This window comes from Nelumbo nucifera, chromosome 1, assembly GCF_055504915.1.
Source record: "Nelumbo nucifera cultivar China Antique chromosome 1, China Antique-T2T, whole genome shotgun sequence".
Taxonomy (NCBI): Eukaryota; Viridiplantae; Streptophyta; class Magnoliopsida; order Proteales; family Nelumbonaceae; genus Nelumbo; species Nelumbo nucifera.
The window spans coordinates 56,527,671-56,546,756 of NC_142649.1; the positions used below are offsets into that span (position 1 = coordinate 56,527,671).

Sequence of the window (19,086 nt, forward strand, 5' to 3'; positions counted from 1 at the left end):
ACCCTTGCAAAACAACAAACATGACAGACCCAATGATAATGCTTCAACTCCAACAAAAAATTTTGTCCTGTACATAAGTGTAAAACCCCACAACTCCTCCTCCTTCCTGATGAGGAGTCTGATTCCCCCGACCTTGATTCACCAGCTTCACCTAACCCCGACATCAACCCCCAACCATCACCTAAAATCTCATTTCACGCTCTCCACGGTAATGATTCCCTCGTACCCTCCGCTTACTTGCGTTCATCTTTTCCCACCTCATTTTTGTCCTTGTCGACTCAAGAAGCACACATAACTTCCTACATCCTCGAGTCACCTCGTTTCTCCACCTTCCTGTCAACCCCTCCACTTTCTCCTCAGTGACTTTGGCAATGGCGCCCAATTCCAATGCAAAGGAACGTGCCCCTCCATCACCCTTCTCATCCAAGGTACTCTGGTCCCTGTTGATGTTAGACAGTTTTGTATGCCCTTAGCTTCAATCATTTTGATGTACTTTTGTTATTTAGTGGAAATAAATAAAGTGCATGTTTGATTCATGTTGTTTGGTTTAATTCTGTGTAAAACCCTAAAATTGGACATTTGTAGAGACTCATGTTAGTTTTAAATGTTCACAGCCGTTGGATAAGTCTGGGGAGATTTATCCTGCCAAGGCTGATACTGGTGTGCCACCAAGTGTTGGGATGGCCTGTCTCAGCCATCAGGGTAAGACCCGAGGCACATACAGCATGGGATTACTTGAATCCTTGAACCGGACCAGATTTCCAGTCTTGCCCTGGACCTTGGAGATAGATGGACAAAACTGGAAAGTTACACCTGACCCCTAGACTCGATTATGACACTTCACTAGGTGCTGGATCAGCCTGCCTTTGATATGCCAATCAGTGAGATCCTTAGTGGGGATCAAAACCTGGGTATGTTGGGGCAGTTTGAGAATTCATCTGAGTGGGTGGTCATAGTGACAGAATCAGCCACTTTGTCGGACAAAGGGTAATGATCGGGAATGCACTCTCTCTGATGGAAACCAAACTGCCGGCAGTTGATTTCAATCGTTGGAATTTTGTTTTTGCAAAATTAATATATTTACATATATATGTACGGTTTCAAAATGTTTGCAAATGGTTTTAATTCCCGGGATCCATGTGAGAGAAGAGTGCAGCACTGTTCCTTGCAGCCGAGGGAGAGGTCCTCTCTTGTCGAGCAGTGCTTGATCATTAAGGGCTGAGAGGTTAAGTGTAAGACCATTTAGGATAATACTCGATGGGCTAATCTTGCACCTGCCCACAGTCCCTGGGTTTTTATAAGATGGCTTGGCCTAGGGACCACTTAATATAAGTGTTGGGCCCATAGGGTTCATACGATGGACTCAAGGGGTTCATTGAGATTTTCAGTGAATTCGGCTGGGCCTTGTATTAAAGGCTGGGCCGAACCCATGTGGCTGGTGTGTAGATCAATGCTTGGGTCCCACGCCATACAAAGAAGCCCAACTGGGCAGCAGATTGGAAACTAATTAAACACTGAATACTTAATGGGCCAAAAGCCCATTTCGAGGTGGGCTGATATGATCACCCATCCATGGGGCGAATTTGAGATTGAAGTTAGCAAAAATGATTGGGCTCTTAGCCTTATCCACTCTTAGAGACCAAATTCAAATCAGATTTGAATCTGGTAACCTCCTAATAAGAATAGGAGTAAGCTAACTCTATCTGGGAAAGGGATTAAGATTATCCCCTATCCAAATACTGATTTGGATTGGGATAACTCCTAATTAGGAGATTTCTTAATCAAGAAGAAAGGATGAGATTTCGAATGTACCAAGAGGGAGAGAAATCATTTTTCGATCCAAGGGGTTTTGGTAAGCAAGAAGGGTTCCTGCGATTTGAGATTAGATCTCATACTCTCCAGAAAAGAAAACAATTCAGCCTTTTCGTTTCTGGAAATCTCCTCCTGCCGCCGCCATCTACATTATTGCAAGATTTGATCTTTGCAGAAAAGAAAGTCAAGAAACCAGTTCTTGACATCAGTCTTGCAAGAAAGACTGAAAGAATTCAGTGTTTAGTACATCCAGGGGATTCTTGTGAAGGATCCAGTGTGTAGGACGCACCCTGCTGGTTCTGTTCCATCCACAGCTGTGTCATCTTCAGCAGGGACAGATCTTGGAGCATTCTTTGGGCGTGAACACCAACTTTGGGAGATACTGCTTCTCCGGATCAGGTATAATCCTCCCATTTATCTTTTGGTACAGATCTGGTTTGATTAGGGTTCAAGTAGATCCGTGAATATTGTATTCTAAATTCAGGGAATATGATTCCCAGTTGGGAGAAGGTAGGAAATTTTTGAAATTCGCCCCACCCATTCCGCAACCTTTATGGCGTCTATCAGATGGATCCTACCATTCTTTCAGTTGAGTTTCATCTCCTTCCCATCTCCAGTGCTGATGTCGTCCTTGGTATTCAATGGCTCAAAAAACTTAGGCCGATTACCACCGACCATAAGGCGTTGATGATGTCCTTTTGCCTCAGTTGTGAGCCCATTACTCTTCATGGAATTCCGTCCCCTACGCGATCGTCCCCAGTTACCCATAACCAACTTCAATGCCTTCTTACGACCCAAGCACATTACTCTTCCTCTCCCCAATTCCCTTCCACCGTCACCCTTGACATTCTCCACCTTCTTCAACAATCGCAACTGCTTTTGCCACCTCGAGTCACTTACCTCCCCCCCCCCCCCCCACCCCATCGAACATCACATCACCCTACAACCAAACACCACCCCCATTAATGTGAGGCTCTACTGATACCCCCACTTCCAGAAGGACGAGATAAAGTGGCAGATTCACGACATGCTATAGGCAGAGATTATTCGTCACAGCACCATTGCTTTCTCCTCCCCAGTTCTCCTCATTAAAAAGAAAGATGGATCATGGCGCTTTTGCATCGACTACCGTGCTCTCAATGTAGTGGCTGTAAAGGATCGTTTTCCCATTCCAACTGTTGATGAACTCTTGGACGAGCTCTACAGTGTGAAATATTTCTCCAAGATCAACCTACACTCGAGATATTTTCAAAATTGTCCATGAACCAAATATTCACAAAAATGCATTTCGCACACATGAGGTCATTACAAGTTTCTTGTAATGTTGTTCGGGTTGTAGAGGCTTGTTTAGACCATTTTTGTAGAGGCTTGTTTTGGTTTTCTTCAATGATATCCTCATTTTAGTTCTTTGTTCACCTCCAACATTTGCACTCGGTGTTCTCTGTTCTTCACCAACACCAACTTTATGCAAAATTCTCCAATTGCTCTTTTGGTCAACTTGAGATCGAATATCTAGGCCACCTTATTTCAGTCAAGGGTGTTAAAGCTGAACCCCAAATGATTGATGCCATGCTTTCATGGCCACAAACCTTCTTCTATCAAAGCTCTTCATGGATTCTTGGGACTCACTGACTATTATCAAAAATTTGTTCACGGCTATACTTCCAATGCCACTCCTTTGACTAATCTCCTAAAGCACAATCAATTCCAATGGAGCCTTGCGAAAATGGAGGCTTTCATTGCTCTCAAAACTGCTATGGCAACAATCCCTATACTGGCACTTCCTGATTTTACAATCGAGACAGACGCATCAACAATAGCCATTGGGGTTGTCCTCTCCCAGGCCCATCATCTCATTGCTTTTTACAATGAGAGACTCGGCCCTCAACTCCAATCTGCCTCTACTTATGCTCGAGAAAAGTATGTTTTTATTGCAGCAATACACAAGTGGCGGCAATATTTACTCGGTAGGAAATTTACTATTGTCAGCAATCATCGCAGCCTTCAAGAGCTCCTTCACCAAACAATCCAAACACCAAAGCAGCAAAAATGGTTGACAAAACTATTGGGGTTTGAATTTACAATCCAATACAAACCCAGTATTTCCAATACAACTGTTGATGTGCTTTCCAGGTGGTCCAAACTGGCTCTCTCTCTCTGTTCATGGCACCTTCCCAACAACGGGTGGTTTTTTTATGACATTCGCCAAGCCATTGCCACAAACCCTGAGGCCCAACAAATATTACAAAGGCTCCACGATCAGCACGAAGACTAATCAAGTTATATTGAGCGAGATGGCCTACACCTATATAAAGGAAGACTTTTTGTTCCTACAACAGCTGATTTCCGCTTACGCCTCCCGCGAGAATTCCATTCCTCGCTCCAAGGAGGACATTCTGGCTATGCCAAGACATTGAGTCTGCTCTCTTCTTCTTTTTATTGGTCATCCATGGCCAAAGACACCAAAAGATATGTTGCAACTTGAAACATTTGCCTCTGGAACAAGTATGAACCATCAGCCTCCAAGGGTCTCTTGTAGCCACTTCCTATCCCTTTGCAAGTTTGGGATGACATTTCAATGGATTTCATCCAAGGTTTGCCTCTTTCCTAGGGCAAGAACATGATATGGGTAGTTGTCGATTGGCTATCCAAGTATGCACATTTGTGTGCTCTCCCCACAACGATCACAACCACCAAACTAGTAGAACACTTCATCCAAGAGGTGGTCTAATTGCATAGTTTTCCTAAGTCTATTGTTAGTGTAGGGGCAAGATCTTCCTAAGTAATTTCTAGCAGGAACTCTTCAAACTACAGGGCACGCAGCTGAAATTTAGCAGTGCCTACCATCCCCAAACGGATGGCCAAACAAAGGTTCTCAACAGAACCTTAGAAACTTATCTAGGGTGCTTTGTGGGAGATCAACATAGGTCTAGGGTGCAACTACTCCCTTGGGCAGAATATTGGTACAATACCTCCACCCATTCTTCCATTGGCAAAGCCCCATTTCAAGAACTTTATGGACGATGCCCACCATCTCTAGTTGATTATATCAGTAGTTCCACATTAGTTGCTGCTCTTGACGATCATATGTGTCACCACAATGCTATCCTCTCACTACTCAAACATCATCTCACCTATACTCAACTTCGTATGAAGAACCAACTGGACAAGCATCGAAAGGATAAAGAATTTTTAGTTGATTCCTGGGTCTACGTTAAGCTTCAGCCCTACCAACAATCATCCATCGAAGCTTGCTCCTCTCACAAACTCTCAAAATGCTATTTTGGTCCTTTTAAAATCTTGGAAAGAATTAGCCCTATCGCCTATCACCTCCAACTTCCTTCCACTATAAGGATACATCTAGTCTTCCACATTTCCATTTTAAAGTTATGCCCAACCCTTCCATAACAGTCGTATTACCTCTCACGTCCGCCATATATGGCACCCATCCACTCTATGCACCTAAGCAGGTTTTTTATTCACAGAATGTCAAGGTGAACCATCATTGGCAGACCCAACTTTTGATTAAGTGGACTAGCATTCCCATTGAAGATGCTACATGGGAACCATTGACTTACATGGTCCAACAATTCCCTAACCTTGACCTTAAGGGCAAGGTCCGCCTTGTAGGATAGGGCAATGATAGGAGGAGCTCACCTAGTACCCATAATCCCTCACACAAGTAGCAACGTCCTGATAACCGTGCTCTACCACAGGGGATACCACAACCTCAAAGGAATATTATCAAACCCTTTCGGTTCAGAGAATAGCAGCCACTCATGGGCAACTTTAGTTAGCTATGCATATCGATCACTGTGCCTCTTCAGCGTAACCATTTTCTGTTAAACATTTCCTTTAAATATCATTACAGTATGAATGAAAATGGGAGGAAAAAATAATTCACATCTCTATCTTGTCTATTTGGAGCTTCCCTTACACTCGAAGTGGGGCAAATTCTTCCAAAACCCTATCAAACTGACTTATCATCAATGTGCTATATTGTTATTGTCCAATTTATTTTTCCTTTACTAAACAGACCCTTGTCCAATTATATTGAGGTTGGTTAGATGAATCTCGTTCCACCTTTCCACTTTGCTTAGTCCTATATCAATTGTTATATTTTGAACCCTCAAACCATTTCTCACTGATAAGTCTAAAGTAAGGAAAACACAACACCGGTTGTGAGATCACAAAATACAAGTGGAATGGCCACAACTCTGTTTCAATATACCCGTATCTACCATATCAACCAATATGACCTAATACTGCATGTATGGATTAATTTGGTCATTTTTTTAAGTTTTAATATTTCGTTCACCATCATCATCATCTAATCCTTGTGGGTAATGGCCACATGAATCATGTGTTGCCTTTCCGTTGTGCTCAGTGCCAAAACACTTGTTATTTCTTCCATCCATGTCCTTTTTGGTTTGTCCCTAATTCTTCTAGGAGTTCGGATATTCTCCTCACCACCTAGCGCCTCGCAAAGTCCTCACAAAATGTGAGGACACCACGTGTCCCCAAAATCATGTGAATTAGCATACATGAGTGGGCTCCATTCCGTTAGCCCGCCCCCACCCCCTCCGCAAGTCTTACTTCTAATTTTCTATTCTATCTCGCTAAGCCCCTACTAAACCCTAGTGCCCTCCACCAGTTGTAGTGCTTTTTCCGACGGATGACAATTTCACCAGTGACAATACGAAGTCTCCCTACAATAATCGACAAAACGAGACAGACAACTCTATTGATTTCTCTGTTCCTGCCTAAACTCTCATCCCTATTCCTTTTCACGAAGGACCCAAACTAATTATAATATGCTAGCACCATGACCATTATGGCATTATCAATTCAGTTGCATTTGGATGGTAATCTTTTTGTATGAACAAATTAAGAATTAGTGGGATATGGCAAATTAAGAACTAGTTATTCAACAAAAAAAGGGAAAAATTAGACAACAAATTCTAAAGTTGTTGGTCTCTATATAAAAATAAAGAGAAGTTGTTGGTCTCAATGAACAAACTTTCTAGAAATAGAAAACACTCTTCGAACTAAAAAACACCACATTCATTCGAAGCGGTTTGGAAGAAAAAAAAAAGAGAGAAACAAAGAAACCCAACATGAGATTTTTCAATAGCCTTTTATTCTTAGGATTTTGGAAGATTTACCTATGTTTGAATTGTCAAAATCGAGTTGCCCTGTCTATTCTCGCTAATGACATTAATCCCCGCTAGAGAAAAGGTTTGGATCCTAACAAGAAGAGAAAAGAGGATTTGGGTCCTTCATGAAGAGAAAAGAAAGAGTGATGAGAGTTTGGACAGGAAAAGAGAAAGCAGCAGAGTTGTTGGAGTCTCGTTTCAACGGTGATTGCAAGGAGCCTTCATATTGTTGTCGGCCGCTAGGGAAAGCACTGCAACTGGTGGAGGGCACTAGGGACTAGGGTTTCATATTTTGATTGCCAGAAAGAAAACAAGAGAGGTAGGGGGAATACTCGGGCGGAGGTGGGAAGCATGCTAACAGAATAGAGACTAACGGCTATTAGGCTCCCCACTCGTGTATACTAATTCTCATGATTTTGGGATGCGTGGCTTCCTCACGTTTGTGAGGACTTTGCGAGGCACCAAGTAGTGAGGAGCAGATCTGGACTCCTCTTTTAACCCCAACTCCATCAATTTTTTTATTCTATTCAAATTCAATTTTTTTCACATTTTTTAATTATCGTTGTATCTCATTAACTTCTATATTCAAGATGTTTAAATTCAAATTGGTTATCGTCATTAATTCTTATTATTTCTTCTCTGGTCAACTCATCATTAAATTCTCCTATCCACAACTATTTTAAATTTCCCTAGAAAATTATAAATAGGAGAATACAATTGAAAGACAACAAATCCACCAGCACACCACACTTTAATTACTTGTCATAATTGGTTAGGTTAGCATGATAAGTGCATGATAAAAACCCAATATTGTTTTTATGAATTAGCTATACTAGGTGTTTTAAAAATTAAAATTACAAATCGAATAAAGCCCAAAGATATTAGTAGAGCATACATAGGGTCAGGTTGGCTGAACCTGATACCAACTTGATGTAGTAAGATGAATATATTCTGATGCAATAGATGTCAAGCAGTAAGATGAATCTATTATGAAACCAACTTGATGTAGGCTGAGGGAAGAGTCCCTCAAACTTTGTAATAGAGACTTGATGCCTGTCAAGGTGCAAATTGACTAGCAATATATAGAAGGATTAATCTCACCCATCACTATAAGAAATGAGAGGGAGAGGAATCACTCAACACCTTTATCAAGTCAACCACTCAATGTAGCCAATCCACATGTGTTTGATTGGATGAAGAATTACTCAATCCAAAAGAAAAGAATATTATAGATTGCTGAATCAAAACACCAAGAAAGGAACTTATTTTGGCATAACTTGATGAGAATCAATAAAAGAATATGATAGATTGTTGAACCAAACAATATATGACCTGCATTAGTAGTTTCCCTTGTCTCTTTAATATTATTTTCTGAAAACATATTTACTAATAAAGTATATGTATTCATAGATAGGTCCTATATTCAAGGACCATCCATAAGGAACTATAATAATAATCAAGAAGTGCAATGGAATAAACAATTTCCTTCCCAATGAAGCATTTGAGAGGCAATGAATTTCATTATTAATTACCAATTAGAATCTAGCCGTGACATTCATTGTCAAATGCTTACCATTTAAAGGTCTTTACTTAGGTTCTACCATGGTTAGACGAAAGTGTCCAACCACCTCTTGATTTTTATATCTAAGGCCCTATTTGGTTTATGGTAATAGAGGTTTGGAATCGGAATTGAAATGGGCTATTCCGATTCCAATTGTTTGGTTGGGTGGAATGGGAATCCCTATTGGAATGTCATTCTCCCATTTGAGAGAATGACGGTTCCCTCCCTCTCGCTTGGGAACGAAATCCCATTCTTGTTGATTTCAATCTTCATTCTCCTTCCTGTCTGAACCAAATATACTATGGAAATAGACCATCCCGATTCCGATTCTGATTCCAAAGGATTTTGATTTTGATTTCAATTGTGTCTGTTTGGTTTGCAGTCGGAATCAGAATCGGATCCAGAATTGGAATCAGAATGGTCCATTCCCATAATCTGTTTGGTTAAGACAGGAATGAAAATGGGAGTTAAAATCAGCAGGAATGGGATTCCTATTCCGCCCAACCAAACAGTTGGAATTGGAATAGCCCATTCCGATTCCGATTCCAAACCCCTATTCCCATGAATCAAACGGGGCCTAAATCCTAAATCTTACACCCTCAACACCTAAACCCTAAAATTTGAGTGTAAAATGCATTTCCTCATGTCCTTCAACCAGGTAGGAGCCAATATTTCCTCCCATTCAAAAAGATATTAACTTCTACATACTTAGCCCTCTTAACTTTTGTCAACCCCCCCCCCCCCCCCCCCCCCCAAGTTCTGGATTCCAGCACTTTATATCCCTACCATTAGCAATATATTAATTTATTTCATAAAATATTCCACTAAACATTTCTTAAACCCAAATCACCTTTATGTTATATTATAAGACCATTTTACTCTTTTCACTTAGTTTTTCACTTGTTTCTCTCAACTTTCTTTCATCACCAACTTCATTTGCGTGTTCGTGGGCTAGGAGGCAAAGTGCTAGAGTCTATAAGTTGAGGGGGCTAGTGTTAACACCCCATAAGTACAGGGTTGCTATCTTTAGCATAATTAATTATAAAATGAATAAAGTTAACTAAGACTTAGCTAAGAAGGAAACCATACCTGCAATCCAGCAGCTCATAGAGTTGCTCAAGGAACCAAATCCTTTATTGGTATTATTTGGACAGATGAGCCTCGTGAATGGCTCAAGGAGTTTCGTTTTCTTGAGTTTGGATTTGATTATCTCCTTCTATTAATTTATGTTTTCCCACAGGCAAGTGAAAATGATGATATTCAGATGTAAATGGGCAGGCCTTCAGATTCATATCATTTTGAGAAGTATAGAAATTGCAGGATTTGAGTTGTTTCTTTTGGTTTTACTTCACCAATGATTATCACCTTCCACCCAAATTAGTTAGTCTTTCATAAAAAAAAAAAAAAATCCAATCTAAATAGTAATTGCAGAGAAAAAGGCTTTGTTGTAGCTTCAAATTTTGGATTTTTCCATCATGTGACTGTTCTGTATCAGAACCCACCACAATTACTCCTCTCATGAGATGCGTGATCCAGCAGTAATATTCCTCCATTACTTCATATCTACTACCAACATACATTATCAATACTGTCCCAACCATTCATTACAGTCATACATTGGGAACATCTCTTCATGAATGATAACGGAGATGTCTCCAATGTTCATAATATGCAGCTGCAGTGGCCTGGCCTGTTGGCACAGGGTTGGAAGCGTTATATTGGTAATTGGTCCATACCCCTGACCACCGATTGCAAATGGACACAGCCCCAAGCTTCTTCCATAAATTCTAACTTCTCTATAGTTCATGTTTAGTCATGTTAATCCCTAACAAGAGCTTCTAGAGGCATCAAACTTTTGGGCTTTTGCTTTTCCAGTGGTTTCAGAAATGAAGAAACGAAGAAAAAGGCTCAGAAATGAAGATATGAAGAAAAAGCGTATGTTAGATCACTTTTAGTCAAGGTTTTTAAAATGGAACTGGACAACGAACTGGTCAGGGGTTCAGTTCCCAGGTCAAACGGTCCGACCGTTCAAACTGAATGGATGGTCCGTTCTAACAAAAAAATAAAAAGAAAATAAAAACAGTTCAAACGGTTCGACCTCCCAGGTCAGCAGTTTGCTAACCAAATCAACGGTTTTTGGGAAAATAACTACTCTAGGGTAAAACAAGTGACCGATTCCCAGTTTTTCTGATCCAACCATCCGGTCCGGTCCAGTTTTGAAAACCATGCTTTCAGTCATGGTGAAGTGAGTCTTACTAGCACTTCTAGAGCTCTTTCCTTTTTTCTTTCTTCATCTCTATTTTCTTCTTTTAGTGAGAATTATAGAATGCATCCATGGGTGTGGTGTGGTTCAACCCACACAGTTTGTCTAAACAAAACAAATCCATATTGTGGTGTGATGTGGACTAATCCAAACTAAAAGATTTTTGATATGATAAAATAAATATCAGACTCTAGACAGATTAGGATTACATCAGACTGGTAGATGGATTAGGATTATCCTCCTTCTGTTCCAAAGTAGGACTCTGTATTAACATGGCCCTCTCATGCATTATCCATTACATGGATAAGCTCTTATACATGTAATTAATGGATAATCACCTTAACTAACCGATTATTGTTTATCTCTTTGTAACTCATATCATCTACCACTCTTGATCTGTAATTGTACTTATCATTTCTATTCCTTGTCTCTTTTCTTTTGTATATGTTCTCTACATCTCGGCCTCTCGAGTCCAAGGAATGTTGCTCCTATTGGCCACTCTCGTGATGTCTGGTACAAGTTTCACGATCAGATGAGGCACCCTCCCTTGGCACCAATCCGCTGACAGTCACAATGGAACAATATAATCAACTAATCCAGCTTCTCTATGAGGTTAAGTCTCTTCCACCTACTGCTAATCTTGCTGGTATGTCCTCTCCCTTACCTCCTCCACCTTGGCACACTACCACTCGCCTTCTTACCCTTTCCGATGTGTTTTGTTTACCAAGTTTTAAATTTAACATACTTGCTCTCTGTTAGTAAACTTACTAAATTGTTTCGTTACTTTTTGTCCTGATCAGTGCTTGTTTCAGGACCTCTTGACCAAGACGGTGATTGAACTGGATAAGCAATCTACACACAGGGACACCCACCCACTGGACCCCTAAATAAATTTAGAAATATTTTTTCGAACCACTGTTCACCTAATGAATCTCATTTTTCTTGTGGTATTTGCCATATTGCAAAACAAACCGGTCTTATTCCTTTTCTTCATAGTTCAATTTCTCTCAATTGTTGATAATTATACTTGCTCCACCTGGGTGTTCCTTATGCAATTTAAGTATGATACACTCAAATATTTTGAATGTTTTTTTAACTGCATTCGAACCCAATTTGGCTACACCATCAAATCTATCTATACAGACAACGGTTAGGAATTTTTTTCGCAACCCATGCAGCACTCACTTTCTGACATCCCACAGGGCACTCCATTACCACTGTTGTTTTTCATCCCCTCCAACAAAACGGGGTTGTCGAATGCAAACACCACCGCCTACTTAATTTCACCTGTGCCCTCCGTTTTCAGTCAAGTCTGCCTCTTGCTTTTTGGGGGTGAATGTGTTCTCACCGTAACCTACCTAATCAAATGCAAACGCACTCCACTCCTACAGGGGCCGTCGTTACATCTTCATTGATTACCCCCATGGTCAAAAGGCTTACAAACTATATGACCTCCTCAACCACACCATTTTCACAAGTCGCAACCTCATTTTTCATGAAGAAGTCTTCCCTTTCTCCTCCATCTCGTTCCCTTCCACTCCAACACTGGTTATTCCTTGGCTTGTTACCGAGGTCATTCTTCTCCCATCCCACTATGAGTGCCTATCAAACTGCCTTCACTTGACCCCTCTCCATCATTGGCACCTCACCCACCTTCTGACACCATACCTACAAACCCTAAACTAGGGGTGAACATGGGTCGGTTTGGTTCAGTTCCATGGTGCACAAAACTTGAAGCCAACCCTATAGGGGTCGATTTCAGTTTTTGGAACCAAAACCTACCCTGTGAGGGATGGTTCCAAGGTCGATTCTGGCCTTAGCGGTTCCAGTGTCAGTTCTAGGGTCTACCCGTGGAACTTGTCCTTCTTCAACAACTTGATTTTCAATAATGATAATATATAGTTTAAAACTTATATTATCTTTATTGATTAAATTAAGTAATTTAATATGTAGATTATCATAATAAATTAATATATGGTTGAAATTTTGTCATTATAATTTAAATTTTATAAATAGTACCTTTTACATTATTTATTATACACATACAAATATTAGAATGAAAACAAATGGTCAAATCACTTAACTAACTCAATGGTCAAGTGAGACCATGGCTTTTATAATCATGAGTGGTTGGGCTCAAATCTTCACATCTTTAAAAATATTTTGGGGTTTATTTCAAAGCAAGTTTGGTTCCAAGGCCGATTCATCGGGTGGGTTTGAGTAGGGTAAACCTCTAGACCTTGGTGGCGGTCGGTTTCCAGAATTTGGAACCAGACCCTACCCCCAACACCCAATCGGCGATCTACGAGAGAACGACATCCTCCACGGTATCTTTGCAATTATTGTTTCTCAATTCGCTCACCATCGGTTCCATACAAGTTCACTTACATCTCTAACACAATTTCTTACCATCGTATCTCTCCTTCTCACCTTGCACTCCTTTGCTCCATTACTACTTACACAGGAAAATCAAACCTAGACAATTATTGACTTACCCTCAAGCAAACATGCTATTGATTGTAAATGGGCTTATAAAAGTATAATTCAAATGGCTCCATTGAGCATTACAAAGCCCGGTTTGTTACCAAAGGCTTCACCCAATCCAAAGGGATTAATTAACATGAAACATTCACCCCGATGGCCAAAATGGGCACAGTGCCTTCTAAATGTTGCCATCATCAAAGGCTGATCCGTTGATCTCTTAATTGGATATAAACAATGCCTTCTTGCATGGAATCCCCGATGAAGAGGTGTACATGCAACTCCCATTGGGTTTTACCACTAAGGAGGAGAACAAAGTTTGCCACCTCCAAAAATCTCTATACGGATTGAAGCAGGCCTCCAGGAATTGGTTCTCCAAATTCTTCAATGCTTTCCTAGAAGCCAAGTTCACCCAACCAAAGGCCGACTACTCAATTTTTGTCCTTCAATCTGGTACTTCTTTCACAGCCATATTAGTGTACATGGATGATATTTTAATTGCCGGTAATGATCCCACAGCTATCTATATGTTCAAACAGTTCATCCATTTCAAATTTCATTTAAATGGCCTCGACCCACTTAAATATTTTTTAGGTATTGAAGTTGTTCAATCAAAACATGGCATCTTTCTCAATCAATGTAAGTACACCATGGACATTGTCTCTGATACCGGGCTTCTTCATGCCAAACTAGTCAAGTTTCCTATAGAGCAAAACAATACTCTTGATAGGGATGATGGGCCTCTCATGCCTGACCCCTCCATATATAGTTTATTCTATCAATTTTCATTGGAATGCAGCACTACAAATACTTCGCTACATTAAAGGGTCCCTTGGCCATGGCATCCTTCTCTCTTCTCATAGCTCTCTCACCATTCATGTCTATTTCGAAGGTGATTGGGGCGGTTGAGCTTCCACCGCCATTCTGTCAGGTTTTTGTGTGTATCTTGGTGATAGCCCAGTCTCCTGGAAATCGAAGAAGCAAGCTACCATTTCTCATTCTTCCATTGAAGCCAAATATCGCTTCATGGCTAGCGTCACTTGTGAAAACCAATGGTTACATTACCTTTTGACTGATCAAGTTTGGGATCATCCCTCACCAGATCGGCTCTTCTATGACAACAAAGCAGCCATATCTTTTGCTAAAATCTTGTGTTCCATGAGAAAACGAAACACATCGAGATTAACTGTCAGTTGGTTCAAGAAAAGGTCTAATTTGGACTGCTACAACTCACTCACATATCCTCCTCTCAACAAGTCGTTGGCATCTTCACCAAGGCATTGGGATATTGAGACAACTTTCACACTCTAGCATCCAAGTTGGGGAGGTATTCACCGTCTTCTCCCCAACTTAAGGGGGAGGATTAACATGGCCCTCTCATGCATTATCCATTACGTGGATAAGCTCTTATCCTTTATCCATGTAATGGATAAACACCTTAGCTATCCGATTATTGTTTGTCTCTTTGTAACCCATATCATCTACCACTTGATCTGTAACCATTATTCCATAGTCCTTAGCTATCCGATTATTGTTTTTCTTCTTGTACAGTCAAACAATATAGTGAATTTTATCTCAAACCATTATTTCATAGTCCATATCTCCAATACGCCCCCTTAAACTCAATGGTCTGGCAATAACGTTGACTTTGGCCTTGAGAGAGAGAAACCGGATACTTGGTATGCCTTTAGTGAATATATCGGCCAGCTAGTAATAAGAGGAAATATGCTGAACTGAGAGAGATCCATTTGTAACCCAGTCAAGTATAAAATGATAGTCCACTTCAACATGTTTAGTGCAAGCATGACAGACTGGGTTGACAACCAAGCATGTCACACCTATGTTATCACACTATAAAACCGGGGGGAGAGGGCATCTGAATATGTAACTCACATAATAGAGACTGAAGCCAAATGAATTCAGTAGCAAGATTGGCAAGGGCTCTAAAATTCAGCTTCATTACTGGAGCGAGCAATGGTGGGTTGTTTGTGGCCTACAAAGAGGCTAAGTTGGAGCCAAGGAAAATGGCATGACTTCCAATAGAGCACCAATCATCCTGGCACCCCGCTCAATCGGCATCATAGTAATCATTGATAGAAGAAGACGAATCAGCATGAAAAATCAATGTATCACTAATTGTACCTTTCGAATATCTTAGTATGCATTTAACAAAGTCCCAATGAACATCTGTTGGAATCTAAAGAAATTGGTAGGCCTTGTTGATGCTAAAGGTAACATTCGGTCTTGTAGTGGTAGCATATTAGAGAGAGCCAACACTGCTACGATATTCAATGGGATCTTCAAGAGGAGTACCATTGTACTTGGAGAGAGAGAAGTTTAATGGTATGGGAGTGGAGACGGGTTTACACCCTTCCATCATCTTTCACCAATGCAGAATATTCAAAATATATTTTTGTTGTGAAAGGTAGAGTCCCGTAGAAGCCAATTCAGCTTTAGTTCCCAAAAAATAGTAAAGAGTGCCAAGGTCTTTGATGGTAAAGATGGCGACAAGTTGTGAAATGAAGTGAGAAATAACTTTTGCATTGTTTCTTGTGACTAGTAAATCATCCACATAGATAAGAACAAATAATGAGATGCAATTATTATGATAAATGAACAGAGAATGATCAGAATTTGCTGCTTTAAATCCTATGTTGCGAAGGAAGGAACTTTGTTTGGAGAACCAAGCTCGAGGAGCTTGTTTGGGTCCATATAATGCCTTCTTGAGTTTACAAACATAATTAAGGAATGGAGGATCCTCAAAACCCTGAGGTTGTTTCATATACATCTTCAAATAATTCACCATCCAAGAATGCATTATTTACATCCAACCTAGTCCTAACCCAAGGTTTAACCCAACATCTTGAACTAGGCTTGGGATTGGATATATTGATTTTCGTAGCCCAATTTCTATGTAGAATATCTTGATAATATGTAGATATATATATCACAAAATGTTGTAGATCAAATTGGTTGAATTGGGCTTGGGCTACCCAAGGTCTCAACCCAAGCCTAATCTGAATTTAGGTTAGACTTGAGTTTTTTGGCCTAAGTCCAACTTGAAATTGAAAATTCAAGCCCAACCTATACAAATTTTGGTTGAGTGGGTTGGGCCCAGGCTAGGCTTACTCAAGCTGCACCCTTAATTCCTTTTGCCTCAAATTCTTTTAACAAAGCCCATGCATCGCACCGATCCCCACTAGCATGTATATATATATATATCATGGTTTGACTCCTTTGTCCAACAAGCAGAAGTGAACCGATGACCTGTTACCTAGAGTTAAAAGCTATTCAACCTCTAAGATAGTTTTTAAAACATTAATTGATTTTATTTGTTGAGTGAAGTAAATAATATTTATTTTAAAAATCAATTTAATTGATTAATTAACTGTATTTTAAATAGTAAGTTTTTTAGTCTATTAATATAATTAATCATTGACTATATCCATCAATATAATTAATTTTTATTAATAATTGTAATTTAATTAATATATATAATGTATCAAATATTATAGTTAAATTGAAATGGATATTAATATACATAAAAGTTAATGAATTTAATACTCTCAGTAACGATTCCTAATTAATTTGTGTTCAACAACCCCACCATAATATACATAAAAGTTGATGAATTTTTTCTGTCATGAAGTATTTTTGAATTACTTCGCTATCAAGAAACAAAAGAGCTGAGAAAGCAAGTAACTAAACCTACTAAACCTGCTATGCCCACGCTTCGTATTGTCCCGCCGGCGATCGTCGACGGAATTCCCCTGTTCCAAGAACATGAAGCTTGTCAATCTTTCTCTTCGTCGGGCATCAATTTCGTAATAGGTTTTCCAATATCGATTAGGAGTCACGATTCTCCTGCTTCTTCTTTTCAGAATTTAGAGGTGAAATCCTAATTTGTTTTGAAGTTCTAGTTGCAGACAATCAGGGAGTCCAGACAACTTCTTTATATATAGACTTTCACAGAAAGACAATTTACAGGCCTCGACAGTTGATAGACGTCCTAGTTTTAACCGTTGCTGCCATGGAGACGTTCAAGAGACTATCGATGGCTGAGAAAGAGGCCGACCTTCGATTGATGCTGATCGCAAATGTCCATCTCGGGGCGAAGAATTGTGACCTTTTCATGAGAAAGTACGCATTGAAGCAAACATCTGACGGTAAGATTCTCTCTCCCTTCTCCTCCTTTCTTCTCTCGGTAATAGAGCAGGCTGCAGGCTTTCTTAAGCTTTACACAGTTTCCTTTTCTCTCAGGCGTCTTTATCATCAACCTCAAGGAGACATGGGAGAAGCTTGAGCTCGCAGCGAGGATCATCGTTGCCACAGAGAACCCAGAAGACGTCGTCGTTCAATCTTCAAGGCCGGATGCCCAGGATGCTGTCATGAAGTTTGCAGAGCTCACCGGTGTACACCCAGTTGCCGGGAGACGCTTCTTGCCGAGCACGTACACGAACCATTGCCAGCCTGCGTTCAGAGATCCTCGTCTGCTCATTGTGGCAGACCCTAGAGCTGACTTCCAGGCAATGGAGGAAGCTGCTTCACACGGCAACGTTAGGATTGTAGCGTTCTGTGACACTGATTCGCCGTTGAACTACGTCGGAATCGCCATCCCCGGGAACAACAAAGGGAAGAACAGCGTTGCATGCTTGTTCTGGGTGTTGACCAAGATGGTTTTGAGGATGCGTGGTGTAGTTCGGCTGGGGAAGCCATGGAAGGTCGCTGTTGATGACTTCATCTGCAGAAAGACTGAGGTGGTGATCACCAAGAAAGAAAATGAAGAAGGGGAAGATGTTGTTGAGTTTCATTTGGATGCTTAAGTTGCATCAGCCATAATTCCTGCTCAGTTATATTAATTGCTGTTTTCCTTTCTCTTTAATGCATATTTATTTATGAGTTCTGTATCAGAAATCTTGTTTGTAATTTTCATGGCAGCTGTTAAAATTCAACTAAGTTCACTGATTAGGAATTAGGATCATGGAATTCTGTGTTTTTCTTTCGTTTAGGGAGGATTAAGACCCACCCAAATTCTAATAGTAGGCTCAGTTTGAACGCAAATTAAAGACGGATAATTTTTACTTTTACTATTCTTTAATTTAATTCTTCCTGTTTTTTTTCAGAAGTTGCCATTAATTACTTGGCTTTTTTTTTAAATAATTCATTTTAAATCTGCTGATTTCGTGGATTTCGTGTTGCCACGAAATTTGAATTCCATGTAGCCCTAAATCCAAATAAATAGCCATGGTTCTCATGGATACCTTTTAGAATTCTTGCCTTGAATTCCAAGGCAGGTTATTTTCAAAATGAAAACCCCTTTTATGATTGTAGTTGGATAAAATACATAAATTGTTAGAATTGTTTTGTTCCTCAACCCCAATAAGACCCATATCCACTAGTTTATCTATTCGATAAATTTAATTTGGATTGATTTCCATAACAATTTAAAGGGAGAATGACTAATCAGCCCAGATCAGAATTTTATAGCCAAAGTACAGGGGGAATGCATCTTGACCATGAATTGATGCCAAATTCACGTGCAGGATGTAGTTTATAGGGGGGAGAGGGCTAGTAGTAGGGGGGGCTGGAATTCAGAATTCTGCATCGTGTGTATCCCTACTTTTCCACAATTTAAACTAAAAATAATCAAAATCTTATATATATGGTATATATATATATATAGAGAGAGAGAGAGAGAGAGAGAGATGACCCTATTTTTATTGGAAAGTGGAGGGAATAGAGGGGATAAAACATATATTTAGCTAATTAAGGAGAGATGTTAAGTTGTTATAGAAAGTGAGAGACGTGAGTTG

At 40.0% G+C, this 19,086-nt stretch overlaps 1 protein-coding gene across 1 annotated transcript; it reads left to right on the top strand.

The window, feature by feature from the left end:
* Nucleotides 1-16,929: 16,929 nt before the first annotated feature.
* On the top strand, nt 16,930-18,321 carry LOC104589387 (small ribosomal subunit protein uS2-like). The gene is made up of 2 exons (XM_010247697.3): nt 16,930-17,439; nt 17,534-18,321. Exons 1-2 carry the CDS (start codon nt 17,304-17,306, stop codon nt 18,094-18,096), a joined length of 699 nt encoding a protein of 232 aa, XP_010245999.1. The 5' UTR covers nt 16,930-17,303; the 3' UTR covers nt 18,097-18,321.
* Nucleotides 18,322-19,086: the final 765 nt, after the last annotated feature.